General features: G+C 37.7%; 4 protein-coding genes across 6 annotated transcripts; 2 read left to right on the forward strand and 2 right to left on the reverse strand.

Moving 5' to 3' along the window:
• Positions 1-3,687: 3,687 nt before the first annotated feature.
• On the forward strand, positions 3,688-5,699 carry LOC135648654 (extra-large guanine nucleotide-binding protein 2-like). The gene is made up of 3 exons (XM_065166530.1): positions 3,688-4,162; positions 4,783-4,886; positions 5,267-5,699. Exons 1-3 carry the CDS (start codon positions 3,710-3,712, stop codon positions 5,562-5,564), a joined length of 855 nt encoding a protein of 284 aa, XP_065022602.1. The 5' UTR covers positions 3,688-3,709; the 3' UTR covers positions 5,565-5,699.
• Positions 5,700-6,140: 441 nt separating this feature from the next.
• Positions 6,141-10,964, forward strand: LOC135648958 (transcription factor RF2b-like). The gene is made up of 4 exons (XM_065166996.1): positions 6,141-6,760; positions 8,986-9,118; positions 9,827-9,911; positions 10,276-10,964. The coding sequence occupies exons 1-4, from the start codon at positions 6,210-6,212 to the stop codon at positions 10,632-10,634; spliced, it is 1,128 nt and encodes a 375-aa protein (XP_065023068.1). The 5' UTR covers positions 6,141-6,209; the 3' UTR covers positions 10,635-10,964.
• A 932-nt stretch (positions 10,965-11,896) lies between these two features.
• LOC135648957 (tRNA (guanine(26)-N(2))-dimethyltransferase-like) lies at positions 11,897-16,199 on the reverse strand. Of its 3 annotated transcripts, XM_065166995.1 has the most exons (7): positions 15,244-16,193; positions 13,566-13,766; positions 13,391-13,490; positions 12,661-12,864; positions 12,474-12,536; positions 12,069-12,184; positions 11,897-11,988 (listed from the first exon to the last, which is right to left on the reverse strand). In XM_065166995.1, exons 1-7 carry the CDS (start codon positions 15,843-15,845, stop codon positions 11,961-11,963), a joined length of 1,314 nt encoding a protein of 437 aa, XP_065023067.1. In that variant the 5' UTR covers positions 15,846-16,193; the 3' UTR covers positions 11,897-11,960. The 3 variants fall into 3 exon arrangements, 2 of the variants coding, with proteins under 2 accessions (XP_065023067.1, XP_065023066.1); XR_010501149.1 differs by having other exon boundaries at positions 12,069-12,536; positions 15,244-16,199; XM_065166994.1 differs by having other exon boundaries at positions 11,897-12,536; positions 15,244-16,199.
• A 495-nt stretch (positions 16,200-16,694) lies between these two features.
• On the reverse strand, positions 16,695-25,541 carry LOC135648959 (uncharacterized). The gene is made up of 9 exons (XM_065166997.1): positions 25,346-25,541; positions 25,190-25,252; positions 25,046-25,101; positions 22,395-22,488; positions 22,148-22,208; positions 20,651-20,732; positions 19,165-19,220; positions 17,245-17,308; positions 16,695-17,041 (listed from the first exon to the last, which is right to left on the reverse strand). Exons 1-9 carry the CDS (start codon positions 25,493-25,495, stop codon positions 16,981-16,983), a joined length of 687 nt encoding a protein of 228 aa, XP_065023069.1. The 5' UTR covers positions 25,496-25,541; the 3' UTR covers positions 16,695-16,980.
• Between the last annotated feature and the right edge of the window lie 118 nt (positions 25,542-25,659).

Consider the following 25,659-nt stretch of genomic DNA (forward strand, 5'->3'; position numbering starts at 1 on the left):
GCTTGTTGTTTCTAATTTGGCATTCGTTGTAGACTGCGAAGAAGTATTACACTGCGATTTGTTGTTTTACTCAAATTCTTGTTCTCTTAAATTTCCTCAATTAATGTTTATAATAATTTTGGTTAAGGATGATGAATCTGTGGATATTTTAGGTTCAGTATAACCGTAGCCTGGTGAGGCTTTTGCTTCAAGGGATAAAATGCTAAACTTGCATCTACAATGTATAGTTGGAAAAGCATACATGTGTTTTTCTGACATCTGATTTACCTTCCTGACAAACATTTGTCTGTGTATGCTTGCCCAGCTTTACATGTGCGTTGAAGAAATGGATTCGGTCACTTGAAATTAGAACATGAACTTATTTGATCCCTAAACATAGAGTATTCCGCTGCTTGTTTTATAGGTCGTTAGTTTCTTCAGTTTGTACTTTGTACATTAGGTCGGTTGGATGCTTCCTTTCAAACCCTCATTCAATCTATGACTATTGTCCCGTGAGTCATCCTAAGATCATGAAATTAGTTTCCTATAGTAGGACTCAAATAGAAAAGGATTGTTGGAGGTTTCTGCATTATACTTCTAAGGGAATCATGGATAGAGAATGCCAACATATCTATATTGTGGTCTTCCTGGATTCAGTTGCTGGTGAAACATGGTCAAATGGAACAAAGTACTAATTGGAAAGATCACCTCAAAACAGTTGCTGCGATATGGTTAACTGCAGCAATGATAGTAATTGGTGTAGTCAAGAACATGATTCAAACCTAATCTAACCTGTTAAGGGAACCCATTGAGCCATCCAAGCATAGTGTATCTCAATCGTAAGGTTTTACCTAACTGGCATCTGCAGATAGTTTTGTAAGCTATTTGAACCCACCCACATCGTCAGGGATTGAAATTACAGTCAGGGCTTATCTATTTTGGTCAAAATTAATCAAATTTGGCGGGCCATTGAGTTTTGGGATTTGGTAAAAACTTCCACTAGTTTTGAATAGTATCATATGGTATTATCCACTTTCAGGTTTCAAAAATTTTGATCCATTGTCAGAATTGGTTTCAATAGTTCAATCTGATTAACTAGTTACAGTTTTAAACTAATGATTACACAGTTAGAAGTTAGTTTACTAGACATCAAGGGACTAAGAGATATTTTTAACACTTATTTAGTATTTGTGGGACCAAAACAAATACTTTCATTTCCATCTACTTCTTGGATTTCCTTAATTGAATCATATTCTTTGATCTTTTTGTTTTTCTGGAGACATTATTGCTGAGCCTTTCTGGTAAAATTGAAATTTTGTCAGATTTTTTCTTGAATTCATTCTTGTATCCTTGTTAAACAGGGTTACATAAGTGTGTGACCATCATTTACGTGTATCCATTTCCATATTTTCTTAATTTTTAAACATACTTAAGGTGTAAACTATCTGATAATATGAAGATGAAGAGGTCGTTTAATTTTTTTGTCAGAGTATATGCTATATTCTCTCGATTTTTGGGTGTTGGTGATGAGCATTAGGGCAACAACTTAGAAACTATACTAAATAACTTATCAGCCTAGTACACACTAGGGATCCAAAAGTGACTGGGAAAAGGTAATCCAATATGTGATGCTTGCTCCAACATCTAGAGTATAGAAAAGGGTCAACATGTGGCATTCCCCTATGATTTGTAACTCTTTATTTTTGGCAATCTTTATAAATTTCTCACTTAACGTGTGTTGCAATCGAGCCTCTAGTATTTAAAGTGGGACCCTTGGAGGGATACTACACAAGAACAAATTTGCTAGCATGCTAGACCCAAGGACATTCATCGTTTTTGCTTTGTGAGATATTGGACATGTTGTGTTTTTTGTGTTCTTGCTTCACTTATATTTTTCTAAAAGGATTTTTTTCACATATTTTTTTATTATTGTTGATGAAAATTGTTATTTGATAATGATTATAAAATATTTTTGCAGCCTTTTGATTGGTTGAAGAAGCAGTTTTTGGAAAAGGCTGAGCCAGAGAAGTGAATTTTGTCTTGCTGTGTGGAACAGAAGCTTGCGAGTAACTTGCGGCTCTAATATGGAGCAAATCAAAGTTTTATCTAAAATAAAGATGCATCTCTTTCATTTCTTCCATGATTGTTAGGATGTAGAAACTGTGTTGCAATTGGATCCTATATGGGAAACTGTGGGCAGTGCTGTCTATTTTGACAGATGACTCGTTTACGAGTTCTCTGCGCCTGGGTCACAGGTGGTAGTCTGGTGTTTGGTCCAAATAACATCCGATTGACATGTGAACATAAACAATTTTATCTTTTGTTTGAAAATTGATTATCATTTTGCATTTGTCCAAAGTTGCAGTAAGTGATTCAACATTTGTCTCAGGTTTACTTGATGAAATTATTTGCAGGATATGATTGGCAATGTAGTTCTTCTATTGTCTTTAAGCAATTTGAAGCATAACATCCGCAAATGGCTAATGATGCTTCAGTTTGGTACCGTGTGATGCAGGATTTTAACATCACCCGTTGGATACCATACTGTTTGTTACTAGTGATGTATGATTGCATAGTGAAAATATCATTTATCGTGATCAAATGCATCAACCATTGATTCCTTTGTTTTCATTTCTTGTTTGAGGAAAGAAATAATGCAGTGTTAACACTTCAGTTTTTAAGCTTACTAATGCGGACAAAAAGGCCCAGTTGCACCCTCTAAGATAAAATGAAAATTATACCAGAGAGAGTCGTTAATCACTTTGCCTTCATAAGATAGTGCAAAAAAAAAAAAACATTGTGTTATTATAAATTTTGATTAAAAAACATATTATTCAGTCATTAAGATACAACCGATAAGCGTCCTATTGTAGAGACAGTATGTCAAAAAGATTAACAAGAATATTGTTTTATTTTTCTTACTAATTTTTTTACGTTAAATAACACATGATCTTGAAAAAATGATCTATCACTTGTGTAATAATATATTAACCAATTTAGATATTTTAATAGAGCCTTGCCTAATCTTTTAAATAAAGATATTATTTTCTTAATTAAATATGAAGTGAAGCTATGTTGCTTTTCAAATAAGTAAAATGATCCTATGGAGCTACAAGCTACTCCTCCATGGATGGGATCAAACAAACAAACAAACAAAAACCATTACAGCTACACAGCTTGTATTTTACTAAGGCCTGGCCGGCTGAAATCTTGAATGAAAAATGTCGTTGACCGGTCGGAAGATGCATGCAATTTCACGTAAAAACTTTCTTTAAAATTTATATCTGAATCGATTAGTCAATTTGGGTCGCACCAATTAATAAATTATCTACAAAATTTATATATTATGACTGCTTTTTGTATAACCTTTTCATTCACTTGGCATTATCAACATCAGAAATACTTCGGGATTGATGACAAGATTGTATCTTTCTACAACATTTTCATTGATTCATGAACTGAGTCATCCAATCATTTCCACCCTAAGATACTTCCAAGCTTCTCCAATAATAATAATAATAATAAGCTTCTCTAACGTGTACATATATATGACATGATCTTCTACACGCATTAGAATACTAGACGGCAACGCGGTCTCCGTAACTTTCGCTTCACATATATTCATGTAGAACTTGGAAGAATCAGCAAGTTTCCTTGTCGTCTTCCTCGCCTCCTCCTACTTCTTATTACGCCCCCCCCATGGCTTCTTCCACGCATAGCTCCTCTCTCTATGGGAGACAAGACGACCCTCGCGAGGGCGAGGCAAGAGCTGGAGAATCTTTACCTCGGAGTACCGGACGACTCCGTCGACCTCAGTTTCAAGGACCTCACCAGCTTCCAAGCCACCATGTCGCCGATCCACGAGGAACCGAAGGCGGCGGTGACCAAGTCGCCGAGTCTCGACTTCGCCAAGGGCCTGCGGGGAACGAAGAGCGGCAGCGACAGCGCGGCGGAGCATGAGCTGCGCCGGGAACGCCTCGCGCGTGGCAGCTTCATGACGAGGAACGGCATTAGCTCTGCTGCTGTGATGGCTGGGACCGGTCAAGCTGACGCTGTTAGTGTAGTGAGCATGGCGAGTGCAGTGGGAGGAGAGACAGGGAGAAGAAGGCGCCCCGGCATTCCTCACTCAAATATTTGTACTCTGTGCAGCGTCTACATCTACGTGTTCCGGCATCGGTGCTTGGTGAGGATTAATGGCGTCCTTCTGCGTGCACTTCTTCCATTTATTCCTCCATATTATATATATATATAATTTTGCTGTTTAACACTGACTCTAGTGAACTGAGGTGATGATATTGTTAGAGATAAGACAGATTTTTCTTCACTTAAATCAAAATAACTTTATAAGTTTATCTTAATCAGATTTCTTTGGTTTTCTGGATAAGATTTAAATAAAAAAAAAGATTATGATATTCTCTTAATTGTTTTTGTATCACTGTCATTGCATCTATAAAATATTAGTCAATAAATGAGACGATATATTGATTATAGAAGGTCCCATTAAGGGAAAAAAAAACTGAAATCATAACTATTTTTCTGTCATTTGAACCATTAAAGGTCCAAATTAGAATTCTAAGCCATGCAATCTAGAAGCACTGAGATTTCTAATCATGTCTTACAAATTTCTGATTCTGTATTTGGAGTACATATGGCTGAGCATTGACTCTCCCAGATGAATTAATTTAGTAGAGGAAAGAACTAAATAGCCATGTTTGACAAGGATAAGGTTCTTCTTCTTCTCCTCCTCCTCCGTATGTTTAATGGCAGAAGCCTGTGTCAGAGACCTTCTTTTGCTTGTTGCAGGTTTGTGGAAGAGTGTATTGCAGGGACTGTGTCGGCATTGGGATGGGAGACATGTCTGAAGGAAGGAAATGTGTGGAGTGCCTCGGAAGAAGATTCAGCCAAAGGTAAATAAATCTGTTTGGATTTGAGAAAGAAAACTCCAAAACTTTTCTATTCAAGTTTCAATTTTGATGAATTAATTGACCACTCGATCATCTTATTTGGTTTAATGGATGATTTAATATTGCAATCATTTGGACCATTAAATTATTAATTCTTTTTTTTTTTTTATCAAAATTAAAGTAGAATTGCTTCAACACTATCTAACTTTAGCTCATGAAGATCTCATCAGTATGACCCTAAAGCATTCAAGCTAATGAGATCCTTGTGCTGCTGCTTTCTTCCTCTCCTCTCATCTTTACTGTAATGCTTCAGCTACACTGCAGCATCTTGCTCACGGAGATGATCTACTTCAGCCCGTGTCTTTGTCTGTAAACTTGGACAGGTACATCAAGAGGGCAGGGCATGCATGGTGTTGCTGGCGATACCCGAGCAGAGTGAAGCTCCAAGAGCTCAAGTGGGCGGAGAAGGGGCCGAGGAGGAGCGGCGAGAGGCGATATCGGAGCCAGGCGGTGTCGGCGGTGGGCCCGAGACTACTGCACGCGTCGAGATCAGGAAGCCCTTCTGTGGCCGCGACGCCGAGGCCGCCAGCTGCTGCTACTCCCGGCCGCTTCGGCATCAGCCATGACTCCTCCGTTGTGAGCTTCATGCGCTCACCCAGTCCTCATGGGTTTCCCCTTTGATGGCAGGAGAACTCAAAGCGTCATGGAGGTTGAGGTCTCAGATCTGTTGTTGACTTGTCTTGTGCATCACATTGATTCTTTCGCGCAACATGATATCGTGCATTTGTTCTACTAAGAGTACGGTAAAAATAGTATTAAATTAAAATTGTTTCAAGTTATTGTTTTTAATAATAATTAGTGTAGATGATATTCAAGACCTTATTATTATTATTATTAAAGATAAAATTATTTATTGATTAAGTTAGATGATATTTTTAGAAAAATATATATATATGAATTTTATCATACACAACTTTTTGTAATTGATATAATATATGCATATATATATATATATATTAATTACTTCATAATCATTTTCTCAATGATCGATCTCTTTGACCACATACCACGGAAAGGTTGCACGGGTGATGGAAGCCGCACCGCCCTTGTAAGATGTTGCTGGAAATATTTCCCATCTTTGATTCTAAAATTTGGTTTCGAAAGCAGCAAAAACGAATTCGAGAAACAAGAAAACACTTTCCAAAACCACAAGATTTGTTTCTAGCAACTCACGTAATGACAAATCCTCTCTCTCTCTCTCTCTCTCTCTCTCTCTCCATCCATCATCGGAGCATTTCTTTTGGTTCGTGCTCATGGGAATGCGGGATGAAGAGGAAGCCGGAGATGCAAGCGAGGGGCCCCGATCCGCCACCCTCTCCCAACCCTATCCCCGACCACCGCAATCTCCCCTCCAATGAGTCCCCGGTAGCACCGGCGCCGCTTCCGGCGGAGGCCGCCGGAGCTCCCCCATCCATGTTCCCCGTTCCCCACCACCGCCGGGCCAGATCTGAACTCGCATTCCGCCTTCCGGACGACCTCGACCTCCGCGGCGCCGTTCCGGTCGACGAGATCGGCTCCGAGGACGACCTCTTCTGCACTTTCATGGACATCGACAAGATCGGGTGCAAGCTCGAGGCGAGCGGATCCGGGTCGGAGGGCGACGGGGACTGCACGGATCGGACGGCGGAGAGCTCTGGGTGCGCCGAGGAGGCGAAGCCCAGACATCGACATAGCGTTTCGGTGGACGGGTCGTCAATGACGTCTTCGGCGACGATGAGGAGGGAAGGGCTGTCGGGAGAGGTGATGGAAACAAAGAAGGCGATGACGCCGGAGCAGCTTGCGGAGCTGGCCGTCATTGACCCTAAGCGGGCCAAAAGGTGAATCCTCTGCAGTATTATTGGCATTTTGCTTGGTTTAATTTGACCTTAATTGTTGACTCTTTGAACTTCCATCAGCATTCTTGATTCGATTGATATCATGTTGTCTTCTATGAAGTACTACAAAGAAAAGAACTATTACTTTTGAATATTTAGATGGCATTTGCAGTGAGGCGTAAGGTAGGATTGTGTTTAAAAGTGCTCAGTTCCTTCTCTGCAAATGTGCAGTTTGTAAGGTGATAAGTGAATCAAGCATTTGAGTGATGGAAAATTCTTCCTTACAATTTGACCATAAAAATGAAAATTTGGGATCTTAGAAATGATTCGAGAGCTCAGGTAGTAGTTCACCATGCCAGAAGTTCTGTTTATAATTGGTTATTGACCTTGTTCGATGTTTAATAGGCACCCTAAAAGCAAATTGGACAAGATTTGAGACGAGTACTTTGTAATCAGATTTAATTTTTCTTTGACCCAAAAGTCATTGAAATGAACTAACAAGTTCAGTTTTTCTTTGACCCAACCAACGATTTGGGTCTCGGTTGTCAATGATATTGCATGGCCATGCATACCTCTTATCTGATGCATAGATCATCTTAAGTCTAGATTCTTTGCTTTCTGTTTATATGATCTTTTAAAGTTTGACCAAAAGTCAAAAGAAACACAGTTGTGGGCTGGGCGATGCTAACCAAAAGTTAATTTGGTTTGATAAAAGTAATGAAATAAAATACAGGTGTTGGAGGTATTAGACTCCTTTTACATCGCAAAGATTGTACTAGTTATTGGCTAATAGGATGGTTGGCTTTTGACAAAGGTGGATGATCTAATGGCCCAACCTATTTTTATTAGAATTTAGCTTTGTTCTTTACTATAGGCATCCTCCATTACTGGATCATCCAAGATCATGTTTCCTAGAATCAAACGACATTTATTGCTAGAACATATGTCTTGCAGGATCGAGTTGTTTAGTACAGGCAATATTCTCTCGCAACCCAGATTGTTTGTGTGTGCAGTTCTATATGATTCAACAGATGCACACAACCTTTAGGATTGAATGAGATCTAACCCATATGTAACTCCACTTCTTTTGTGTTTCAGATTTAAACTTGATAACTTTTTCCTATCTTTGCAGCGGTTAATGTTGGAATCTCATGTGATTTTGACATTGATTCATGCTATTTTGACATAAACTTGAGAGTTTATTAATGATAGAGCTGTGTTGTATTATGTTCTTATCGATGTGGCTCTTGCTGAGCTAAATTAAGTTGTGGACCACTTTGTCATTGTCCTACTTTTGTTTTCCCTTTTTGACTATGACTGCAAGACAGCAACACATACCAAAACAAAATGGACATACATACTTAGGGGTGGTCCTTTGCAAAAATTATGAGCAAAATTTTGCCGCCACTACTGGATGCCTCTGACGTAGTCCCTTGCGAAAAATAATGAGCAATGTGTTGCCACTGCAACTGGCTGTCTCTAATTTTTTATGCCTGCCCTTTTTCATTAGATATTCTTCTGCATCTACCCATTCAAGTACTTGCTATATGGGCATGTTTAATTAATAACATAATATTTGCTTATTTAGAATTAATTAAGATAAGAGTTGCATCAGATATGATTGTAAGGGCAAGAAATTAAGAAAAGTCATGCATAATCGATTCTAGAAAGAAGCATTTGCTTTGCTTTTCAAATTATTATAATATATGCTGCATTGTCAGATTATTCAAATAAGCATCCAAGTCGTAATTCGTCTTCTAAGTCTTTAAATCTCAGTTTAATACAAGTTTATAACCTACTGAATTGGCACAATAATGGCATTCATAGCTGTATGTATACCAACATGTACTACTCGGTATAATTATATATAAAAATACAAAATAAAAACGAACGGTACTGTGTCGGTGTTGAGCTATATGTTTTGGTAATGGCACTTGCTTGGACGGTTAAATACCAGTCCCCATCGACAAGGACGATCGAGATTTGAGACCTTGCTTCTAAGTTAGATCATTTGATATCTCTGCGACCGCATACATGAACTTTTTTACCAAAAAATATTCACTTAAAGTTATCAGTTTACCAGTAACACTATTCAGTTCCAACTTTTTAGTCAACATCAGGGAAGCTTCTCATGTAAATCATGGTATTCTTTAAGCTTTGTATTATTTTCAATTTTATGTTGCATGGTTTTGGAAATTTCTGTGTAATTTGCTATGCCATCTATGCAGAATTCTAGCTAATCGGCAATCTGCAGCTCGATCCAAAGAAAGAAAGGCTTATTATATATCAGAACTTGAGAGGAAAGTTAAGACCCTCCAAACTGAAGCTACAACCCTCTCTGCACAACTTACTCTACTTCAGGTCTGTACTAATCAGATTTTTTTGTCTTCATTTGTCTCTAGGTACCCAACTGTGGTTTAGAAAGAGATGTTCAGCCTATATAAAGGAGCATTATAAGTCTCAGAGAAATTAGACTCTGGTGGTAATTGATGAATGAATTAATTTTCCTTTGGTCGAGTGAGAAGTTTCTTTCTCCCCTTTCGAGATCTGTACTAGTAGACAATGACCTTTTTCATCTTGCCACTTTTTTGTCCTTAGCGGTATGACTTGTTCCAGCTGTCCTGTCTGGTAGCAACTCGATTTTCTATGTTCATATCTTAGGGAAATAAGCTGTTATTTTTTAATTCAAACAACCATCAAACCTGATGGTATTCTTTTAGATCATGCCTTAATCTGACCGTCAGATATCTGAACCACTTTTCTGCCCTGCCACAGTTGTATTCTTTCACCTTGATGTTTGACGCTATAGTAGTTATAAAGACTAAGGGTGTTTAAATTTATGCTTTTCATCTCGCGTTGGAGTTTATCACATCAAATCCTTGTTTTGATGACATTCTTGTAAATTATGATGCATAATTGTACTTTAAAAATTATCATTAATCTATTTAGGGTGATTCCTGAAAGTATTATATGCTTCATTACTGATGATCTCACGTTTCGTCCTTGAGAGTTATTTAATTCTGATGCTAGTTGTAAATGTGAACCTTCCCGGTTGCTTTCTTTTTTCAGAGAGACACGGCTGGACTCTCTGCAGAAAACACTGAGCTTAAGCTACAGTTACAAGCAATGGAACTACAAGCACAATTACGTGATGGTGAGCACTTCAATTATTTATTTGCCTTAAATGCAATGGTAGAGTTATCATGTCTTTATTACTCAGCAGCTGAAAAGATGATTACTGTCTTTGTTGTCATATCTACTGTAGCACACTATGGTTAGCTTTATACTATGGTTATAGCAGAGGTATCTACTTGTGCTTGCTAGAGTTTGTCACTTACATTGCCTTCTGTAGTAAACCAAGGATATGTCAGTCAAAATGGGCAGTTCTCCTTTGTTTCCTTGGATGAAATTGAGTTAGATGCGTTGAATGAAAGCAACATCAGGAACCATATGCAATTTATTAGCACGTTTTTGAGAATAGAGCATACTTGATGATGAACACTTCTACATTCTTGCAGCGCTGAGTGAGGCACTAAAGCAGGAAGTCCAAAGACTAAAGATTGCGACGGGTGAAGTATCAAAACCTGATGAATCTTGCAACATTGGACAGCATAGCGCACCGTATAGCTCATCGTTCTTCACACTTCCACAGCAACAGCCGATCCACCTTCAAGCAATCCAGTTTCAGCCCCAGTTCCAGCATTTGCAGCCTGGTCTCTTAAACCAACACATGATTAGTCACCCCAATGACCTTCCCCAAGTGATGCAGCAACATCCTCTTGGAAGGCTTCAGGGATTGGATATCAACAACGGTGCCCATATGGTGAAATCAGAGAGTTCCACCGTTTCGGTCAGTGAAAGCAGCAGTACCTTCTAACAATTCCAGCCAAAAAGCACCACATTTAAGATATCTATTTAGCCTGACATGATTCTGCTGCATCTAATGCTGTGCTCCATTTTTTTATTCCATTCATTCTACTAATCCGGATTTGTTTGTTCAAAATCCCAGGAGTGTATTATTTATTTTCTTTTGTTCCTTTCGTCAAGCTCTCGGATTTGTGTGTATCACGTCAAATCCCTGCAATGTGTAGCGACGATCTGTTTCCCGTGATGTAATGTTTGAAATGTGTGGGTCAGTCTAACATTGTAAAACGAACAAATTATGTAACTCTCAATAGCTCGAAACTATCGACTGTTTTACGTATAAGGTTTGCAATATTTTCTGATATGGTATGATAAGGGCAGTATTCACCGAGTCGATCTGTCCGGACAGTATACGCCATGTGATACTGTCTCAAGTAGTGATGAGCATCGTTCGGATTGATTCGACAATGTTAACAGCTCCAAATCAACAGCTCAGTGATACTGTCTCTAGTAGGGATGAGCATCGTTCGGATTGATTCCACAATGTTAACAGCTCCAAATCAACAGCTCAGTGATACTGTCTCTAGTAGGGATGAGCATCGTTCGGATTGATTCCACAATGTTAACAGCTCCAAATCAACAGCTCAGTGATACTGTCTCTTGTAGGGATGAGCATCGTTCGGATTGATTCCACAATGTTAACAGCTCCAAATCAACAACTCAATTCCACCCTTGGAACCGAAAACGACAATTTCGATTTGATTCTGATCTAATTAAAAAAAAGCATTAAACATTAATTAAAAATTAAAAAAAAATTATTCTTAAAAACACAGTTCTAATTTGGAACATATTTCAATTCAATTATCTATAGAACCGAAACAGAAACCACGATTAAGGCTACCATCCAGTACGCTGATATTAACACCCGATACAGACCCATATGGCACAATACATATTGATACTGATTCAACACTAGACAATTTCCTATCTATTGTTTTCTTGGATTCTTCTACGTTTTATTTAAAACTTGGTACATACCAGCATATCGGCACTCGGTACATCATCCATCCAAATAGATACAATGCCAATACCGATCCAAGCTCTGACCTTGAACACAAAATTATGAACCTTGTTTCTGCATGCTTTGTGGGAGTCTTGTGTTTGTTTGTGTTAAGGTCATCTGGACTAGTGAACATGACCTCTCAATGTTTTTTCAGTTCATTTCACTATTAATTTCAGCTGCAACTTTTAATGCTATAGGTCTTTCGATTGATCTGTTGGCAATGACAAATCTTTGGCTCTTTAAAACAGATACACCTTTCAGGAGAGATTCAATGCATTACATGATCCATTTTGTTGTATGAGGCCTGGCATAAAAAATGTATCGAATTGTTTGAGACTGCTCAGAATGGGGTGGTCTCCACTTTCCAGCAGCAAATTAGTCTACCTTCTGTTGCTCGTGCTGCATCGAAGTCTGCAAGCAAACTGAATACATTCAGTGATCGGGCAATTCGTCTTGATTGCATTGGGCGCGATATGGGACCTCGAAGCCACATAACCTTCCTGCTTATCCAACATTCAAGATTAGGAAAACTATCATGAGTGAGAAGAACAACCTGAACGAAAACGTGGAACATCAAACAGTTTTATAAAACTCAAACCCAAAACAAAACAAGCGTTGTTCACAGACCCACAGACAAAACATATTGTCAAAGCCTGATAAGCTGAGAAAAGCAGGCAGGTGAAGTAGTGAAACCACCAGGGGATATTGAGTGCAAAAAGGAAGTGAGTTTATCTCCCCAACCACGATAATTGAACTATATAAATTGCACGACTGGACTAAGTCACATACCTCTTGTAGTGTGTTAATCAGGGTACTAAGAGGAGGAGAATTCATTTTCCCTCGGCTAGCAATCTGTAAATCCATGGTGGAAGAGTACGAGTGGAAAATATAAAAACCGAAAGCTTATAAAAGCAGAAGGCACTTTTCTTAGATCAATGAAGAGGAGGAGAATAAAAATGTTAATATTATTCTAGACCTCGTCAAGTTTGATGTATCCAGGAGGTAGTCGAGGGTCCCCTTCCTCTATCATTTGGTTTAGAAGTTTCTCCAAATCAACCTCGTTCCGGTTAGTGCATGCCCATCCCCACTCCGTAGCTAATTGTAACATGTCAGTCACATGAGTTACATCATGGAGAGGACCAGTCCAGAGAGGGCCTGAGACAACAACAGATTTGGAAATCTGAAGAAAGAAAAGAAGAGCACATCAGAGGCTAATTCGTTAATGAATTCGAAACTAAAACCTTCCTTGACCACAAAATAAAAAGGTTAATATCAAGCGAGAACAAAGCCCCTCTAAGAACCATCTGTTTCAGCATTCAACTTTTTGATCTCGTACACACTGTGGACAGATCACAAAATGGATTCAAAAAGTTGACATAAATCATCTTAAAGACCTTGATAATGGCTTATAGACTCACTCGATATGAGCAATTGAATGGTTATCAGTCATATCAAAACTCAATCACTGGCTTTAAAACAAAGTTCACCGAATATGACCAACTGAATGGTATCTTGAAAACAAAGATATTTACGTATTCTATCAAGAAAATTAAAAGCAAGGTCGCTCATTTTTGGGTTTATATATACACAAATAATTAACTATTAACTTATATGAACTAGTTTTTGTTGCAACTTATTCTCCTTCCAAATTACATGCAATGTTGTATAGATTTACTATAATATTTTCTGATGACAGAATTGTGTACCTCGCCTTTTCTGCATGCACATGAAATTTGGCCAAGTTCTTCCCAAGAAAATGTTTGAGAATTTCCGCAACCATGGCAGTAGCTTAAGAAACCATATCGGCTGCTAGATATCAAGCATATCATACATTAGAATCCAAAATTCAGAAGAGAAAGTAACTTCAATGCATTATTTCACCTTTTTTCATGGAGCTGTCCGCGATCCACTTGCAACATTACTCGGAATACAGGTCCATGATATGAATAAAAAGAGAAAAGTGGTGATATATGATAGCCCAAAGCAGCTGCTTCCCGTAAAGCACCACCTATAAGCATCCGTAAACCAACCTCATTCGAAAATGGCATTGGGCGAACATATGCTCCGTATGAAGCCAAAGAACTAGAGGCAAAATAATATTACATATCACAGGAGATCCCGACATAGCAATCAAGGTATCATCAATGAATTGTCAAGTCAGTACATTGTATAACAATTAAAAGATGGCTACCAATAAACTTACTTATCTCAAAATGATTTGCAGAAAAAGAAAGGGGATTTCCTTATTGTTCAACATTCATGAATAGAATAATATATACATCATGGGCCACATAAGCAAAGGTGGATCTCTGTTAGTTTCTTTTGTTAGTAATATTGATTAAATTCATTCAAAATAGTTGATAAATTTAGGGCATACTTGGTGTAAAAAACTGAAAATATAAGGTAATTGCATGGACAAATCTGATGACACTGCGATTAGTAAAGGAAATTCAATTGAATTGTCAGAGGCCTTGAAATAGCCTAAGGTAATGATAATGCATCCACATACATGCAAATATAAACTTAAAAAGCCACAAATATTAGGTCAAACTATGAGGTGCTAAAACCATAAAAATTAGGTGTTTGCTATTATGTCAAGGATCATATTTTGCAGATATTTGAAAGAAAAAAAAATCGCAAATTGATTACTAATGTATGTTCTCATCAAAAGATATCTGTCACCAATTATATGTTATAGGTTTTTTTACCCAAATCTCACACTCGCTCACTTATACACGCATCACAAAGAAGTGGTAAACAATGAGGTAAAAGTACAACAGCATAATGATTCTTCACAAAAGGGTAAAGAATACAAACTGGCCATAACATAATTCACAATCAAGTTTAAAATATTATATCAGGTCTAGCAAACTTAGTCAACTTAACATCTAAATAAATTATCTCTTAGGACATTCAAACAACTGAGGGCATTTCCACATTTTTAACAAAGCAAACCATGCTAGCATATTCATGAACACCAACATCTGAAGAACACCACACAAAGCATGTACAACAAATTCTTATCATACGTAACCAGGGTCTAAAGTAGCACATTCATGAACACCAACATCTAAAGAACACCACACAAAGCATGTACAACAAATTCTTATCATACGTAACCGGGGTCTAAAGAAAAATGAATAAACCTAAACACGGTTCAACTATAAAATAGCAAAAGTCAACCATGTAATGGAACAGACAACATGCTCTTTGGTATCAAACTCAATGTCACACACATAACTAAGTGGAACATTTGCATTTACTCTTTTCTGGGAAGAAAAAATCAGTTTCCTAAACTTTCAAGGAAAAAAAAGTTCTTCGCTTTTCAAGGAAAAGAAACAAAGTAAAGTGCAGATGATTTCTAACTCAAACATATTAAATTAAATACCACATGTATGTCGGTAAAAAATTTCGGTGATTGTCTACCATTTTCTGCAAATGGTAATAAACTCAAACAAAACAACAGGTATGCAGGTCTCCAAACAATAACGTACACAAACAGATCAAAGGTTGTGAGGAAGCAAAAGAAGATCGACTGGTGGTAACACATTCTACTTACCAATGAGGGCGATGCCCTCCCGACGAATACCCATCGGTGGAGGTGACGTACAGCAATCCTCCCTTCCTGATAGTGGCAATTGCCAGTCTCATGAAGGAGGAGTCGCTCCCGAAGCAATCGACGTCCACGAGATCGAAGAACTCCTTGCGGAGGTAGTTCTCCGCGAGCACCCTGTTGGCGTCGAGGTGGGTGACGACCCAGCTGCGGTCGCCCTGGGGCGAGACCCGGGGGTGGCCGGAGAGGTTGGAGAGGATGAGGGGGCGGCAGCCCTCGGAGGCGTCGTTGGCCCAGACGAAGGCGGCACCGGCCTGGGCGAGGTAGCGGAGGGAGCGGACGCCGCAGCCGCACATGGCGTCGAGGACACGGAGGCCGCCGCCAGGAGGGAGAGAGCGCCTATGGAGGGCGGCAGAGAGGACGCCGAGGTCGCGGCCGACGGCGCTCTCACGGCGGAAGAAGGAGTCGCCCGTCTCGAACTGGACGCCGCGCTCAGCCTCCAAGGTGTTGGCGAGGGCCGTCGGCCGACGGGGCGCGATTGGTGCTCTTCTAGGCCTGGGGGAGAGGGGAAGAGGGGAACAAAGGGAGAAGGCGGGGATGGCCACCATGGCGGGAGAGGAGACACGAGGTTGCAATGGACTGATGGCGGAGCCGACGGATGAGGGTGGCTTTGTGGTAAATAGGTGTCATGTCCATTCTTCCAGATGATTGCAACCGTCAATTTCTGATTGGACAAAATCGACGGTCACGATCGTTAGGAAGCAAGAACAGGGCAACACCCCACATCTGACGGCTACAATCGGCTGGAAGTCGGTTGCAATGTGAGCCGGACTCGAGCCATAATGAACCTGATTAGATTGAGAACAAAGTTGGGTCGAAGTAATTTGACTTGTAGCGCATGCTTAATTGGAACCCAATCCGACACACCGATATGTCAAGAGTTAGATCTGACTCGTTGACCCGATCCATTATCGTAACTGGGTAAGATCCGATTGATCCGAAATGATGGAGCAGCGCTTGTTTGACGAACACCCGAAGATGACCTGCGTGTAAGATCAAAATCCAACACAAATAAGTAGGTTATGAATTCTAAAAGTGATCGATTTGATTGGTCAAATATATATATATATATATAGGAAAATTTTCGATGTGGCACAAATCGAAATCAGTAATCCTTTGTTGTTATAAAAGTGATTTTGGTTGATAGAAGAGAACTTTGGCAATGTGGTTATACAATATTCACTCGTCGAAAAGGATAGTCAGCCTCACACCAAGACATGGTTACGTTAAATTGCACATGCTCTTGTACAACTACGGAACAATATCGTAATCATAATGTCATATACTCGTGTCCTATTGCTAGATATTTCTAAGCTTAAATAGAAAAATTGGTCCAGGTTCCACATTGTTCATCTCCTTGCTTGCTAATCACAAGTTGGACGACCTCACATCATTACTTGCTACAATTAAAAAGCTTCAAGTTATTCAGCAATTGTAATGTCACATTTTTACATATTTAGAGATTGGTTTTCGGCAAAAATAACTTGTGTCATTAACTATTGATCCAAAAGTAATACCAAAATGACAGCAAGCAATCACTGCAATCTCCAATATGGTTGTGCCTCTCACCAGGACGGCAATACTTCCAACAGGAAATCCTACCTCTTGGTTTTCTGGTGTGCTATATGTAGTTTCTGAGTGTTGAGCAAAAAGTAAACATTGGCATCAACCTACAGAAGCATATCATTCAACCTTTGCTACTCCTCCAGGCATACTGGTTTCTGCAACATTCTCCCTCACGAACCTGGAAATGTACTACTTCAGATATGCATACCATTAATTGAAAATTTATCATGCACGCAGGTGAATGTGAAAAAGTGCTGCTTAATCTGCGCTATAAATAGCACTCCTCGATCCATTTTTTTCCCTTGATAGATAAAGTAAAACAAGAGAGGAAATTGTATCATGCAAGGACAAAATACTAGAATAAGAAAAGGGGAACACAACCTTGTTAGTTTCTCTTTAGATGATTGCAAAACATAAATTGCCAGAATAAAGGAGACAGCTAGACCTGCAGTCACATATCCACAAACATGACCAAGTCAGAACTATAATTTAATGTTCTTTTTAAACATTGCGGCATTTACAGTACTTCTAAATCTAATTTCGGAGTAATATTTGATAGCCCAGTTACAATTTATGCTTATTTCTACTTTAAAATGTAAATTTAACATATCATACACACATGATTTTTTTAAGAGGGTACACCTGGGTTTCATAACAAGGTTACTCCTTTGTGATCCAGGTGATCATGTTTGATTCGCAAAAAAGAGTATGCTGGCAAAGGTAAGGCTGAGTAGATTAACATTCTCCAAATCTCACATTGGTATGAGCCTTGTGTACTGGACTATCCTTTTTATTTACATATGGTTTGTTGTGAATATAATAAGCTACTTAACTGTTTGAGGAACTTAGTTTCTATAGCACGGTAAAAGGTGAAACATTTAAACTTATAAGAGTATGAACAAGATATCTGGAATACATTAAAGCATTCAGGGGAAAAAATAAAAGTAATGTAGTTTACTACTTTATCAGGGGACAAAATAATACTTGTAAGATGAAGGGACAAAGACAAAGGATAGCCATAAGACATAGTGCTCATGAAATGAAATAGCAGAGGAAGAAAGACAAAATAAGAAAGCACAATTTGGTTCACTAGTCAATTTCATGAGTTGACAATTACAATTTCTATTTAAAGAACAAAACTATAGCTTTCAGTTGTATATCTTATATATATTTGACATGAAAAACAACAGAAAGTTTACAAATATCCAGATATTATACCTTAAACTTTACTATTGAAAAGGAGAATTGCCACAAAACAGTTGGGCTATACACCACCTTATGAGGAGCTAGGTGCAAGTGGGACAATAACCCAAATGGCATTCCTTTGATTTTAATTTCAAGGAAACCACAAATGACCAATTATACATAATAAATTTCCAATAGGCTTGTATGTTACAATAGGATTACTCTAGAATTATTTATTGACAAATTTGTCCTTGATTTGCTAGCTATTTGGGGGAGTTGAGTCCTTTTTGAATCTATCTGATACCTAAGAGTCCTAATGTGGTTATAATTGAGGTTGGCTAATTCTTTTATCTATTAAGCATCATATTTTGAGAGTTTGAAAGACCTCTTTTGATAAAATTTTGTGTAGTGGCAGGATTAGTTTATCTCTGACAGCTCTTATTGAAGGTTTCGAGACCATACCTGGTGACTTAATATTTGGTTTATGATTTAATACTAGTGATAACTTATTTAAATAATTGAGGTCAAGTGTCTTTACGAACAAGACAAACTAACAAAAACTAATCATAAAGTAAATTTTAAAAAAATAGGGCACGTCTAGGAATTAAACAAATAAGGCACTTCCTAATAAACAAATAGGCAGTGTATTTAGCTAACACATAATGTCTTGAGAATTTATTCTTGTTTTTAATAATTTTTTGAGTACTTCAAGATATATTTCTGAGTATAAACATAAAGATTAAAAAAAAAAAATTATACACATCCTTGTTCACCCAACCCAAGCTATATAAAAATGAATATATTGCACAAGTAAGTGAATTTGAAATTTCTATATGAGATATATGTATCCATCATTTGAATATATAACTGTATATGTGTTTATGTAGTGCTCCAAGTGGAGCATCAAGCAAGCATCCCCAGGCATATTTACAACCCAAATGTTAGCCCAGTAACCTAAGATATGAACCATAATAATGCCAGATAATGATCCTACAACTATGGTGTAAGCCATGACAATGCTAGATGAAACAATACCTATCAAAGTATTAAATTAACTGTGACAGAAATTAGTAGCTCCACTCATTTACCAGGAAACAAATCAATGATAAATTTTACCTGATCCAAACAATACATAGAAACCCCCTGCAACATCTATCTCTGACTGCTCCTCCCTGTCATGAAATTTATCGTTCAATTTCGACAGAGATCCAGAAAAAGGTTCAAGGTACAAGACATTGGGAGTGTATTTACAGAAGATATAAGAGCACCCAGAAAGGTAATAGACAAATTGTTACAGAGAATAATGACTTCAATTTGATACCCTAATGAATTTGAAAACCTATGCATTAATTGGGACAATTTGTTACAGAGAAACTGTAACTTGTAATGAATTTGAAAACCTACCCTTAGTTGAAGAAAAGAACAAGCACTCTAATGATATATTTGAAGGAGCGAAAAAAATTAAAGAGCCAAAAGGAAAAGTAAAACTATGGTTGAAAACCATTATAATGAAAATCTAGTTGACGCCCTTTCATCCTGCTTCCCGTTATGAACCACAGTTATATTAACAGTGCAGGCTGCAGGCACACAGCTGATAACAAGTGCAGGATGATAACATCACTTAAAGATAAGCGATCCTGTGGATTACTTCTAAATCAAAGCATATTAACCAATACTAGTAAGTAAATAAATCTCTTAGGTGGCTTCCCAGAAGGTAGAGGCTTCTATAAAACTACGGTCCTACCTTTATTTGTAATATAGATCCTATCTTTCATTGTAAGTAAAAGGCTTGGCAAGTAATTTTACGACGAGTAAATAAGGTTACCATTACATCTTTCAGTTGAAAGGATAACATGGACAGAGAAGGGGAGAATACAATGGCAAGAAATCTAGTCAACATCGTTTGCTTTTGTGGCTATAGATCTACCAACTATGAAGTATAGGCACACATATCTAGATCAAGAAAAGTTTTACCCAAGATAAATATAGAACAAAATAAACAGTGGCACTGTTATTCAACAAGTAAAAAAACAAAGATGAAATTTACTGGAAGCCTTTCACAGCAGACGCAAAACCAGCTTATTGATGGATTGAGAAGCAGCTCAAACTATAAAAGAACTTTGAAAGACATTATTTAGTCAAATTCACCAATTAACTCTAATTGTAACTATCAATTTGTCAGCTACTATATGGCCAGAACAATTTGACAAAAACAACCCTCTTCCTGAATTCAAGGCTCTGTCATGAAAAGAAATCAGTATGCTCCATTATCCCCAAGAATGGCTCCATTCAACCACTTAATCTTGAGTAGATACGACAATAAAGAAATAATAGAATATGGAAACTGTGGCTCCAACAGGCAGGAGACCAATTTACAGGTGCGGAAATTAAATGCTCTCATAAAATTCTCTTTAAATTTAGATTAATACTGGAGAGGAAAATGCAGGGTTGCAGTAAAGCAAAAATTTTATTCTACTATATTTTACTAGCCTTCCACTAATTTAACTAGGTAATTAACATTATGAAAACTGTTATATATCATGTTATAAGAGCAAAATGAAAAACTAATGATAAAGGCAAACAAAAAGCTCATTATACATACCATGTGTATCTCACAAGCACATACTTTGGCCAATTTTGGGGATCCCAAAAATGCTTGCGTATGTCTGGATGAACCTCAATATCTGTTCAGACAAAAGAAAAATTCTAACAACTGTTCAAGTCAATACACAAGAATAAATGTTGAGCCAAAAAAGGAAAAGATCATGTGAGAAGCTTGATGTAGAAGAAGGAACAAGAGCCTTGAGAATGCAGTAACCCAATACTTGGTGGAATTTCCAATTTCTTTTGTTGGCTCAGTCACATAACAGAGAAAGTAGGGTGGGGAAGGGGCAATAAAACCTGTTGTGCAAGCTCTACATTTGGTGCATAAAAAGAATTAGATTGACATTTTCATACTAAAGAATAAGTTGCGTTCTTACTTCCATCCATCTCCACAGGTAATTAATGGAAGAATCGAAAACCTAAATGACATATAAGTTCTAGCACATGATACTTATTTTTATTTGGTGATACAAATAAGCAATGGTTAAACTTATAGATTTCTCATAAGATGAGGTAAAAAGCACGTAACTTTTTCGGATGGAGAAGATAGGCACCGGTTCATGTATTTCATTAAAACATCCAAGAAGAAACCACATTTAATAGGCACATATGATTTCAACCAAAAACTCTGCAGATCTGAAGAATTTTAAGTGCCTCCAGTCTAGTGGATCAGATACTCTCCCAAAACTAAAATTTTTCATACTATATAAGGCTCTTTTCACCCAAAAAACACTAGTGATCCTTATAGAACTTTTATACTAAAAACTACAAATCCCCTCCCCTTGCATGAACAGATTTGTAAAAGCAACATTAGATTGCTAATAATGCCTTTAAGATTCAAATATCTTCATTTGAGTGAAACCATAAAGAAAAGCAAATTTTTAACAGATTTTGACGCTATTACATATTCTCTCTGCTTGAACAGTACTCTGAATGCTGTTTGCAAACCCAATTCAGCACAAACAGCCTCCAATCTCTTTGCTTTCTATGTACCTTCGATTGAATCAGAGATGTATGGACTTTTCCTATTATTGCAATAATCAGAATTGCATGATTATTGCAATTTTTGTGAATAATGAATGAAGATTGAATAAAAAGGAAAACCGAGTGTCTGAGGCTCTTGTCAGTGTGGGTCTAAGAGGGTCAATGTATGCAGCCTTGCCTCTAATACCTCTAATAATGTTTTTGTGGCTGTAATATTTCAGGTTCAAAATGGCAAAAACTGCACTTAATGTGGCTCTACGAATGAATCAAATCCTTTCAGTTCTAAGCATTCACCAGAAAAAACATTTTATCTTTAAGTCAAATTGAGTAAACAGGCATACTTCAGCCATAATGGTTTCAATCTAATTTATCAGATGTATTTAAAAATTTTAGCAACAATTTAATTGTACCAAATCCATAAATAATTCAGCTGAAGAGGAGGTTAACAATACAAAAAATATTAAACATGCAACAAACAGAGGAACTAAAAGAAGGTGATGATGTTTCATACAGTGATGAGGCATATCTATAACTTTAGCTGTGACACCATGTAAATCATTTCCAGAGTACCTCTGCAGAGAAATAAGATAATTTTTTATTCCTTCTGTTGCACATAATAAACTCAAACTGTGATGTTTATCATTTTTATTACAATACATCTGGAACAACAAATGAACTGAGTAGCAAAAAATAAGAAATATTTAACTGAAACAGCCACAACAGGAAAAGGATAATGTTGCATGTAATCTTTTTCTTACCAAATGGAAATCAATTAGTGGGACTTCAGAGCTTTTCCTGTTTATAACGTAAAGCCATGGAACATAGAACTTTTCATGGCCAACTTGAAAAGATCTGCAAATAGATTATCCAAATCGATCAAGTGAGGAAAAAAAATGGAAAAAGAATAGCATAAAATGGAAGTGACAACATCTAACATTTTCAGAAAAATTAAATAAACTACTTGAGGCTAAAGGAGAGGAAAAAAAAGCTAGAACAAAATGAAGACAACCTATTCTTGTTATCATCAATGTAATGGTTTCATCCTCTTTGTATGCAATTGTAGAATTAACACAATGAAAGCAACACTCATAACTCATCATTGATTAATGCCATGTCATAAAAAAGGTGCTAAAAGGTCATCCAAATTATAGTTTGTCAGGGCATTTCCTGAAGAGGAGAGGCAAAGCTCCTTTTGCTTTATTTTCATTCTTTCCTTTCTCATCTCGCATATTCTTCTTTTCCTCTTTCACTCATTCTTTCCCCATTCTTCTCTATGTTTTCTTATCCTCAGATACTTCCATATATGACAACAACTCTAGCCAAAGTGAGAGAGAGAGAGAGAGAGAGAGAGAGAGACGACACTCAAAAGTATTCTACCAGTCACAGTGACAGTTCAGCAAACTAGGTTTTGAGTTGTCCAAGTCAAAAAAGAATATAAAAAGATGGCAGATTATGCCATCATCTCTGATAAAAGTCAAGTAGTGATCGGTCCAGTAACATTCTCACAAAAAAAAAAGTTAGGTTAGATCATGATCTTTTGGGTTAATGAGCATGAGGTAGGTTTTGATCCATTTCCATGGTATAAATTAGGCAACTCAAACACATGCTCTAATCTTGCAGTTCCTTAAAGTTGTAAGACGATCTTATTTGTGTGATGGTTTCTCATGTAGCTTCTTTCGCTTCTTTCAGTTCACAAGTAGAAAGCCTGGGATAGTCCAAATATTATAGCCTCACAGCTTTCTTTTATAGTTGACAGAACTTGCTCTAACTGAAATTTAGAAAGCAGAAAGTGAAAAGAGTTGTAACGCAGACTATAGAAATCCTATCTTCAATTATGTTGGATTTGATGTTCCATCTACAATATAATAGTTTTTCCACGAGGTTGATCATTCTCATAATGAAAACCTTAATTTTCATCTTAAATAACCATGTTCCAAAGTCTTCCGAATTGCAACTGAGATTATAGAAAATCTTCCTTCCATGATAAGTTGATCATAAATGAAACCTTACTTTCATCTTAAATAGCTATGTTCCGAGTCTTCCGACCTCTTTCAAAATGACATTGCAGCGGATACATGAATGGCATGTAAAACAGCATCAATTACATTATATGCCACATGGTATCCGGGAACTTGCTGATTTGAAATGGTGACAGACCACACACCCTGAATACCAAGGAAGTAAGGTGTCAGCATATGACATTCTACAATATGTATCAGCGCATTTCTCCTTAGACTTACAGTACACAATTCATCTTAGATACTTGATGGACCAAATAGTGACAATTTTATATTTTCAACTACCATCTTAGTTGCTCATTTTAAAAGTAACTAGGGGTAGAGACTTGTGAGTTGCCATGCTTCTTTTAGATTAGACCACAGTTTCATAAAAGAGGCCCAAGTTTCCAGCCATTTATTTCAGCACATGATTTATCAGTTAGGGGCCTTAAAAAAGACCAGAGATGAAGAAGATAACTATACAAGCAAACATTAAGTCAAGACTAGACATTCTTGCATGTCTTCTTGCATGCAGTTGTTCACTTGTGTCAACTCAGTTTCTGTTGTTACACTTCAACACACCCTTACTGTGTAATAATGTCTTCACATTACATTGTTAAATGATCCTACAAGTACCCCTCATCTCTATGATAATGAAGTTCAGAAGCTTCTGTCGTCAAAACCTAAATTATAGCCAATTCACTATTAGCTGGTTCTTCTTCCGACTAACAGCAGGCAAAGAGAAATGCACTAGTGAAAAATCATGACACAAAGACTGTCTATTGGTGGAACATATGACATCTCCTTGTTTTGTTTCAAACCCACTATTCTAAAGAAATCTCATTCTTGTTCAAACACAATGCTTCATTGCACAAGAGGGAGCCAATACCTTTTCGACACTGTCATTACATGTCGTGCAAGCCAAAAGGCCTGCCCATTTGTTCGCACCACTTGGACAGTTTCGGCACTCTTTGGAAAGCCTTGATGATGCGCAGCAAGGCAATCCTTGACCCAGACTCTTTTTTGGACCAAAAAGTAATACGATCTCAGTTTCAAATACTTCTGTTGGCTAACCTGATGTTCAGATTCAAGATACATTGACAACAATGCATTCCATGTGCCCCAAAAGACCTATAACGATCTTGTAAAAAGTAATTAAAATTTCTATTCCGAGGTCAAGATGCAAGGGATGCATCTCATGCTGTAACGCCCTCTCTCTCTCCATTCCTTTGCCTGACCGTTGGTCAAGGTACTACCATTCCCACCCACAGGTTGATTCTCAAATCAATTCATTGTCTTTATCAAAATTATATCTTCCTAAGCATCCAATTGACCTGAATATCCTACAAGCCTAAAACATCATCACAGACAGAAGCATAATTACGAAAGGGAAGGATCAGAAACCAACTGACATCTTATACGGATCAGCACCCGTGAAACCAGTAGGCTTCGAAATCGGAATCAACACCTGCAAGATCAAAAAGTAAAATCGGAAACCTACTACAGATAAAAAAAAACCCCAAGGAAAAGAGTCATAGCAAAATTGACGACTATACCTCCCGATTAACAGCAAAAATGGGGCAGTGGCGGCCGATAACATCGTGCCAGCTGGTTCTCGACTGGAAATTTCTCACACAAAGCAAGAGTAATCAAATCCAACTCTACCACAAAGAACACTAAAGCTAGGGTTTTCGGGTGTCGACAGCACTCACCGCATGGTACTGCCCCGCCTTGCTCATGGGGACGATGTCCCCCGGCCTGTAAGCGAGCGAGATCGAGGGAAGGAAGCAGATCCAAAAGGAGATGAAGGAGACCCGAAGACCGAACCCATGGGAGGAAGAGGCGATCCGATCTCGGGCCATGGCCTGTAACCGAAACCCTCGACCTTTTCTTTAGGTTGCGATATAAAACCTTTCCTCCCTCTTTTTATTCATTAAAAACGTATTTATTTATTTATTTATTTATTTATTTATTATTATTATTATTATTATTATTATTATTATTAATGAAGACAAGATTCATGGCT

Source organism: Musa acuminata, chromosome BXJ3-9 (genome assembly GCF_036884655.1).
Source record: "Musa acuminata AAA Group cultivar baxijiao chromosome BXJ3-9, Cavendish_Baxijiao_AAA, whole genome shotgun sequence".
In the NCBI taxonomy this organism is placed as follows: Eukaryota; Viridiplantae; Streptophyta; class Magnoliopsida; order Zingiberales; family Musaceae; genus Musa; species Musa acuminata.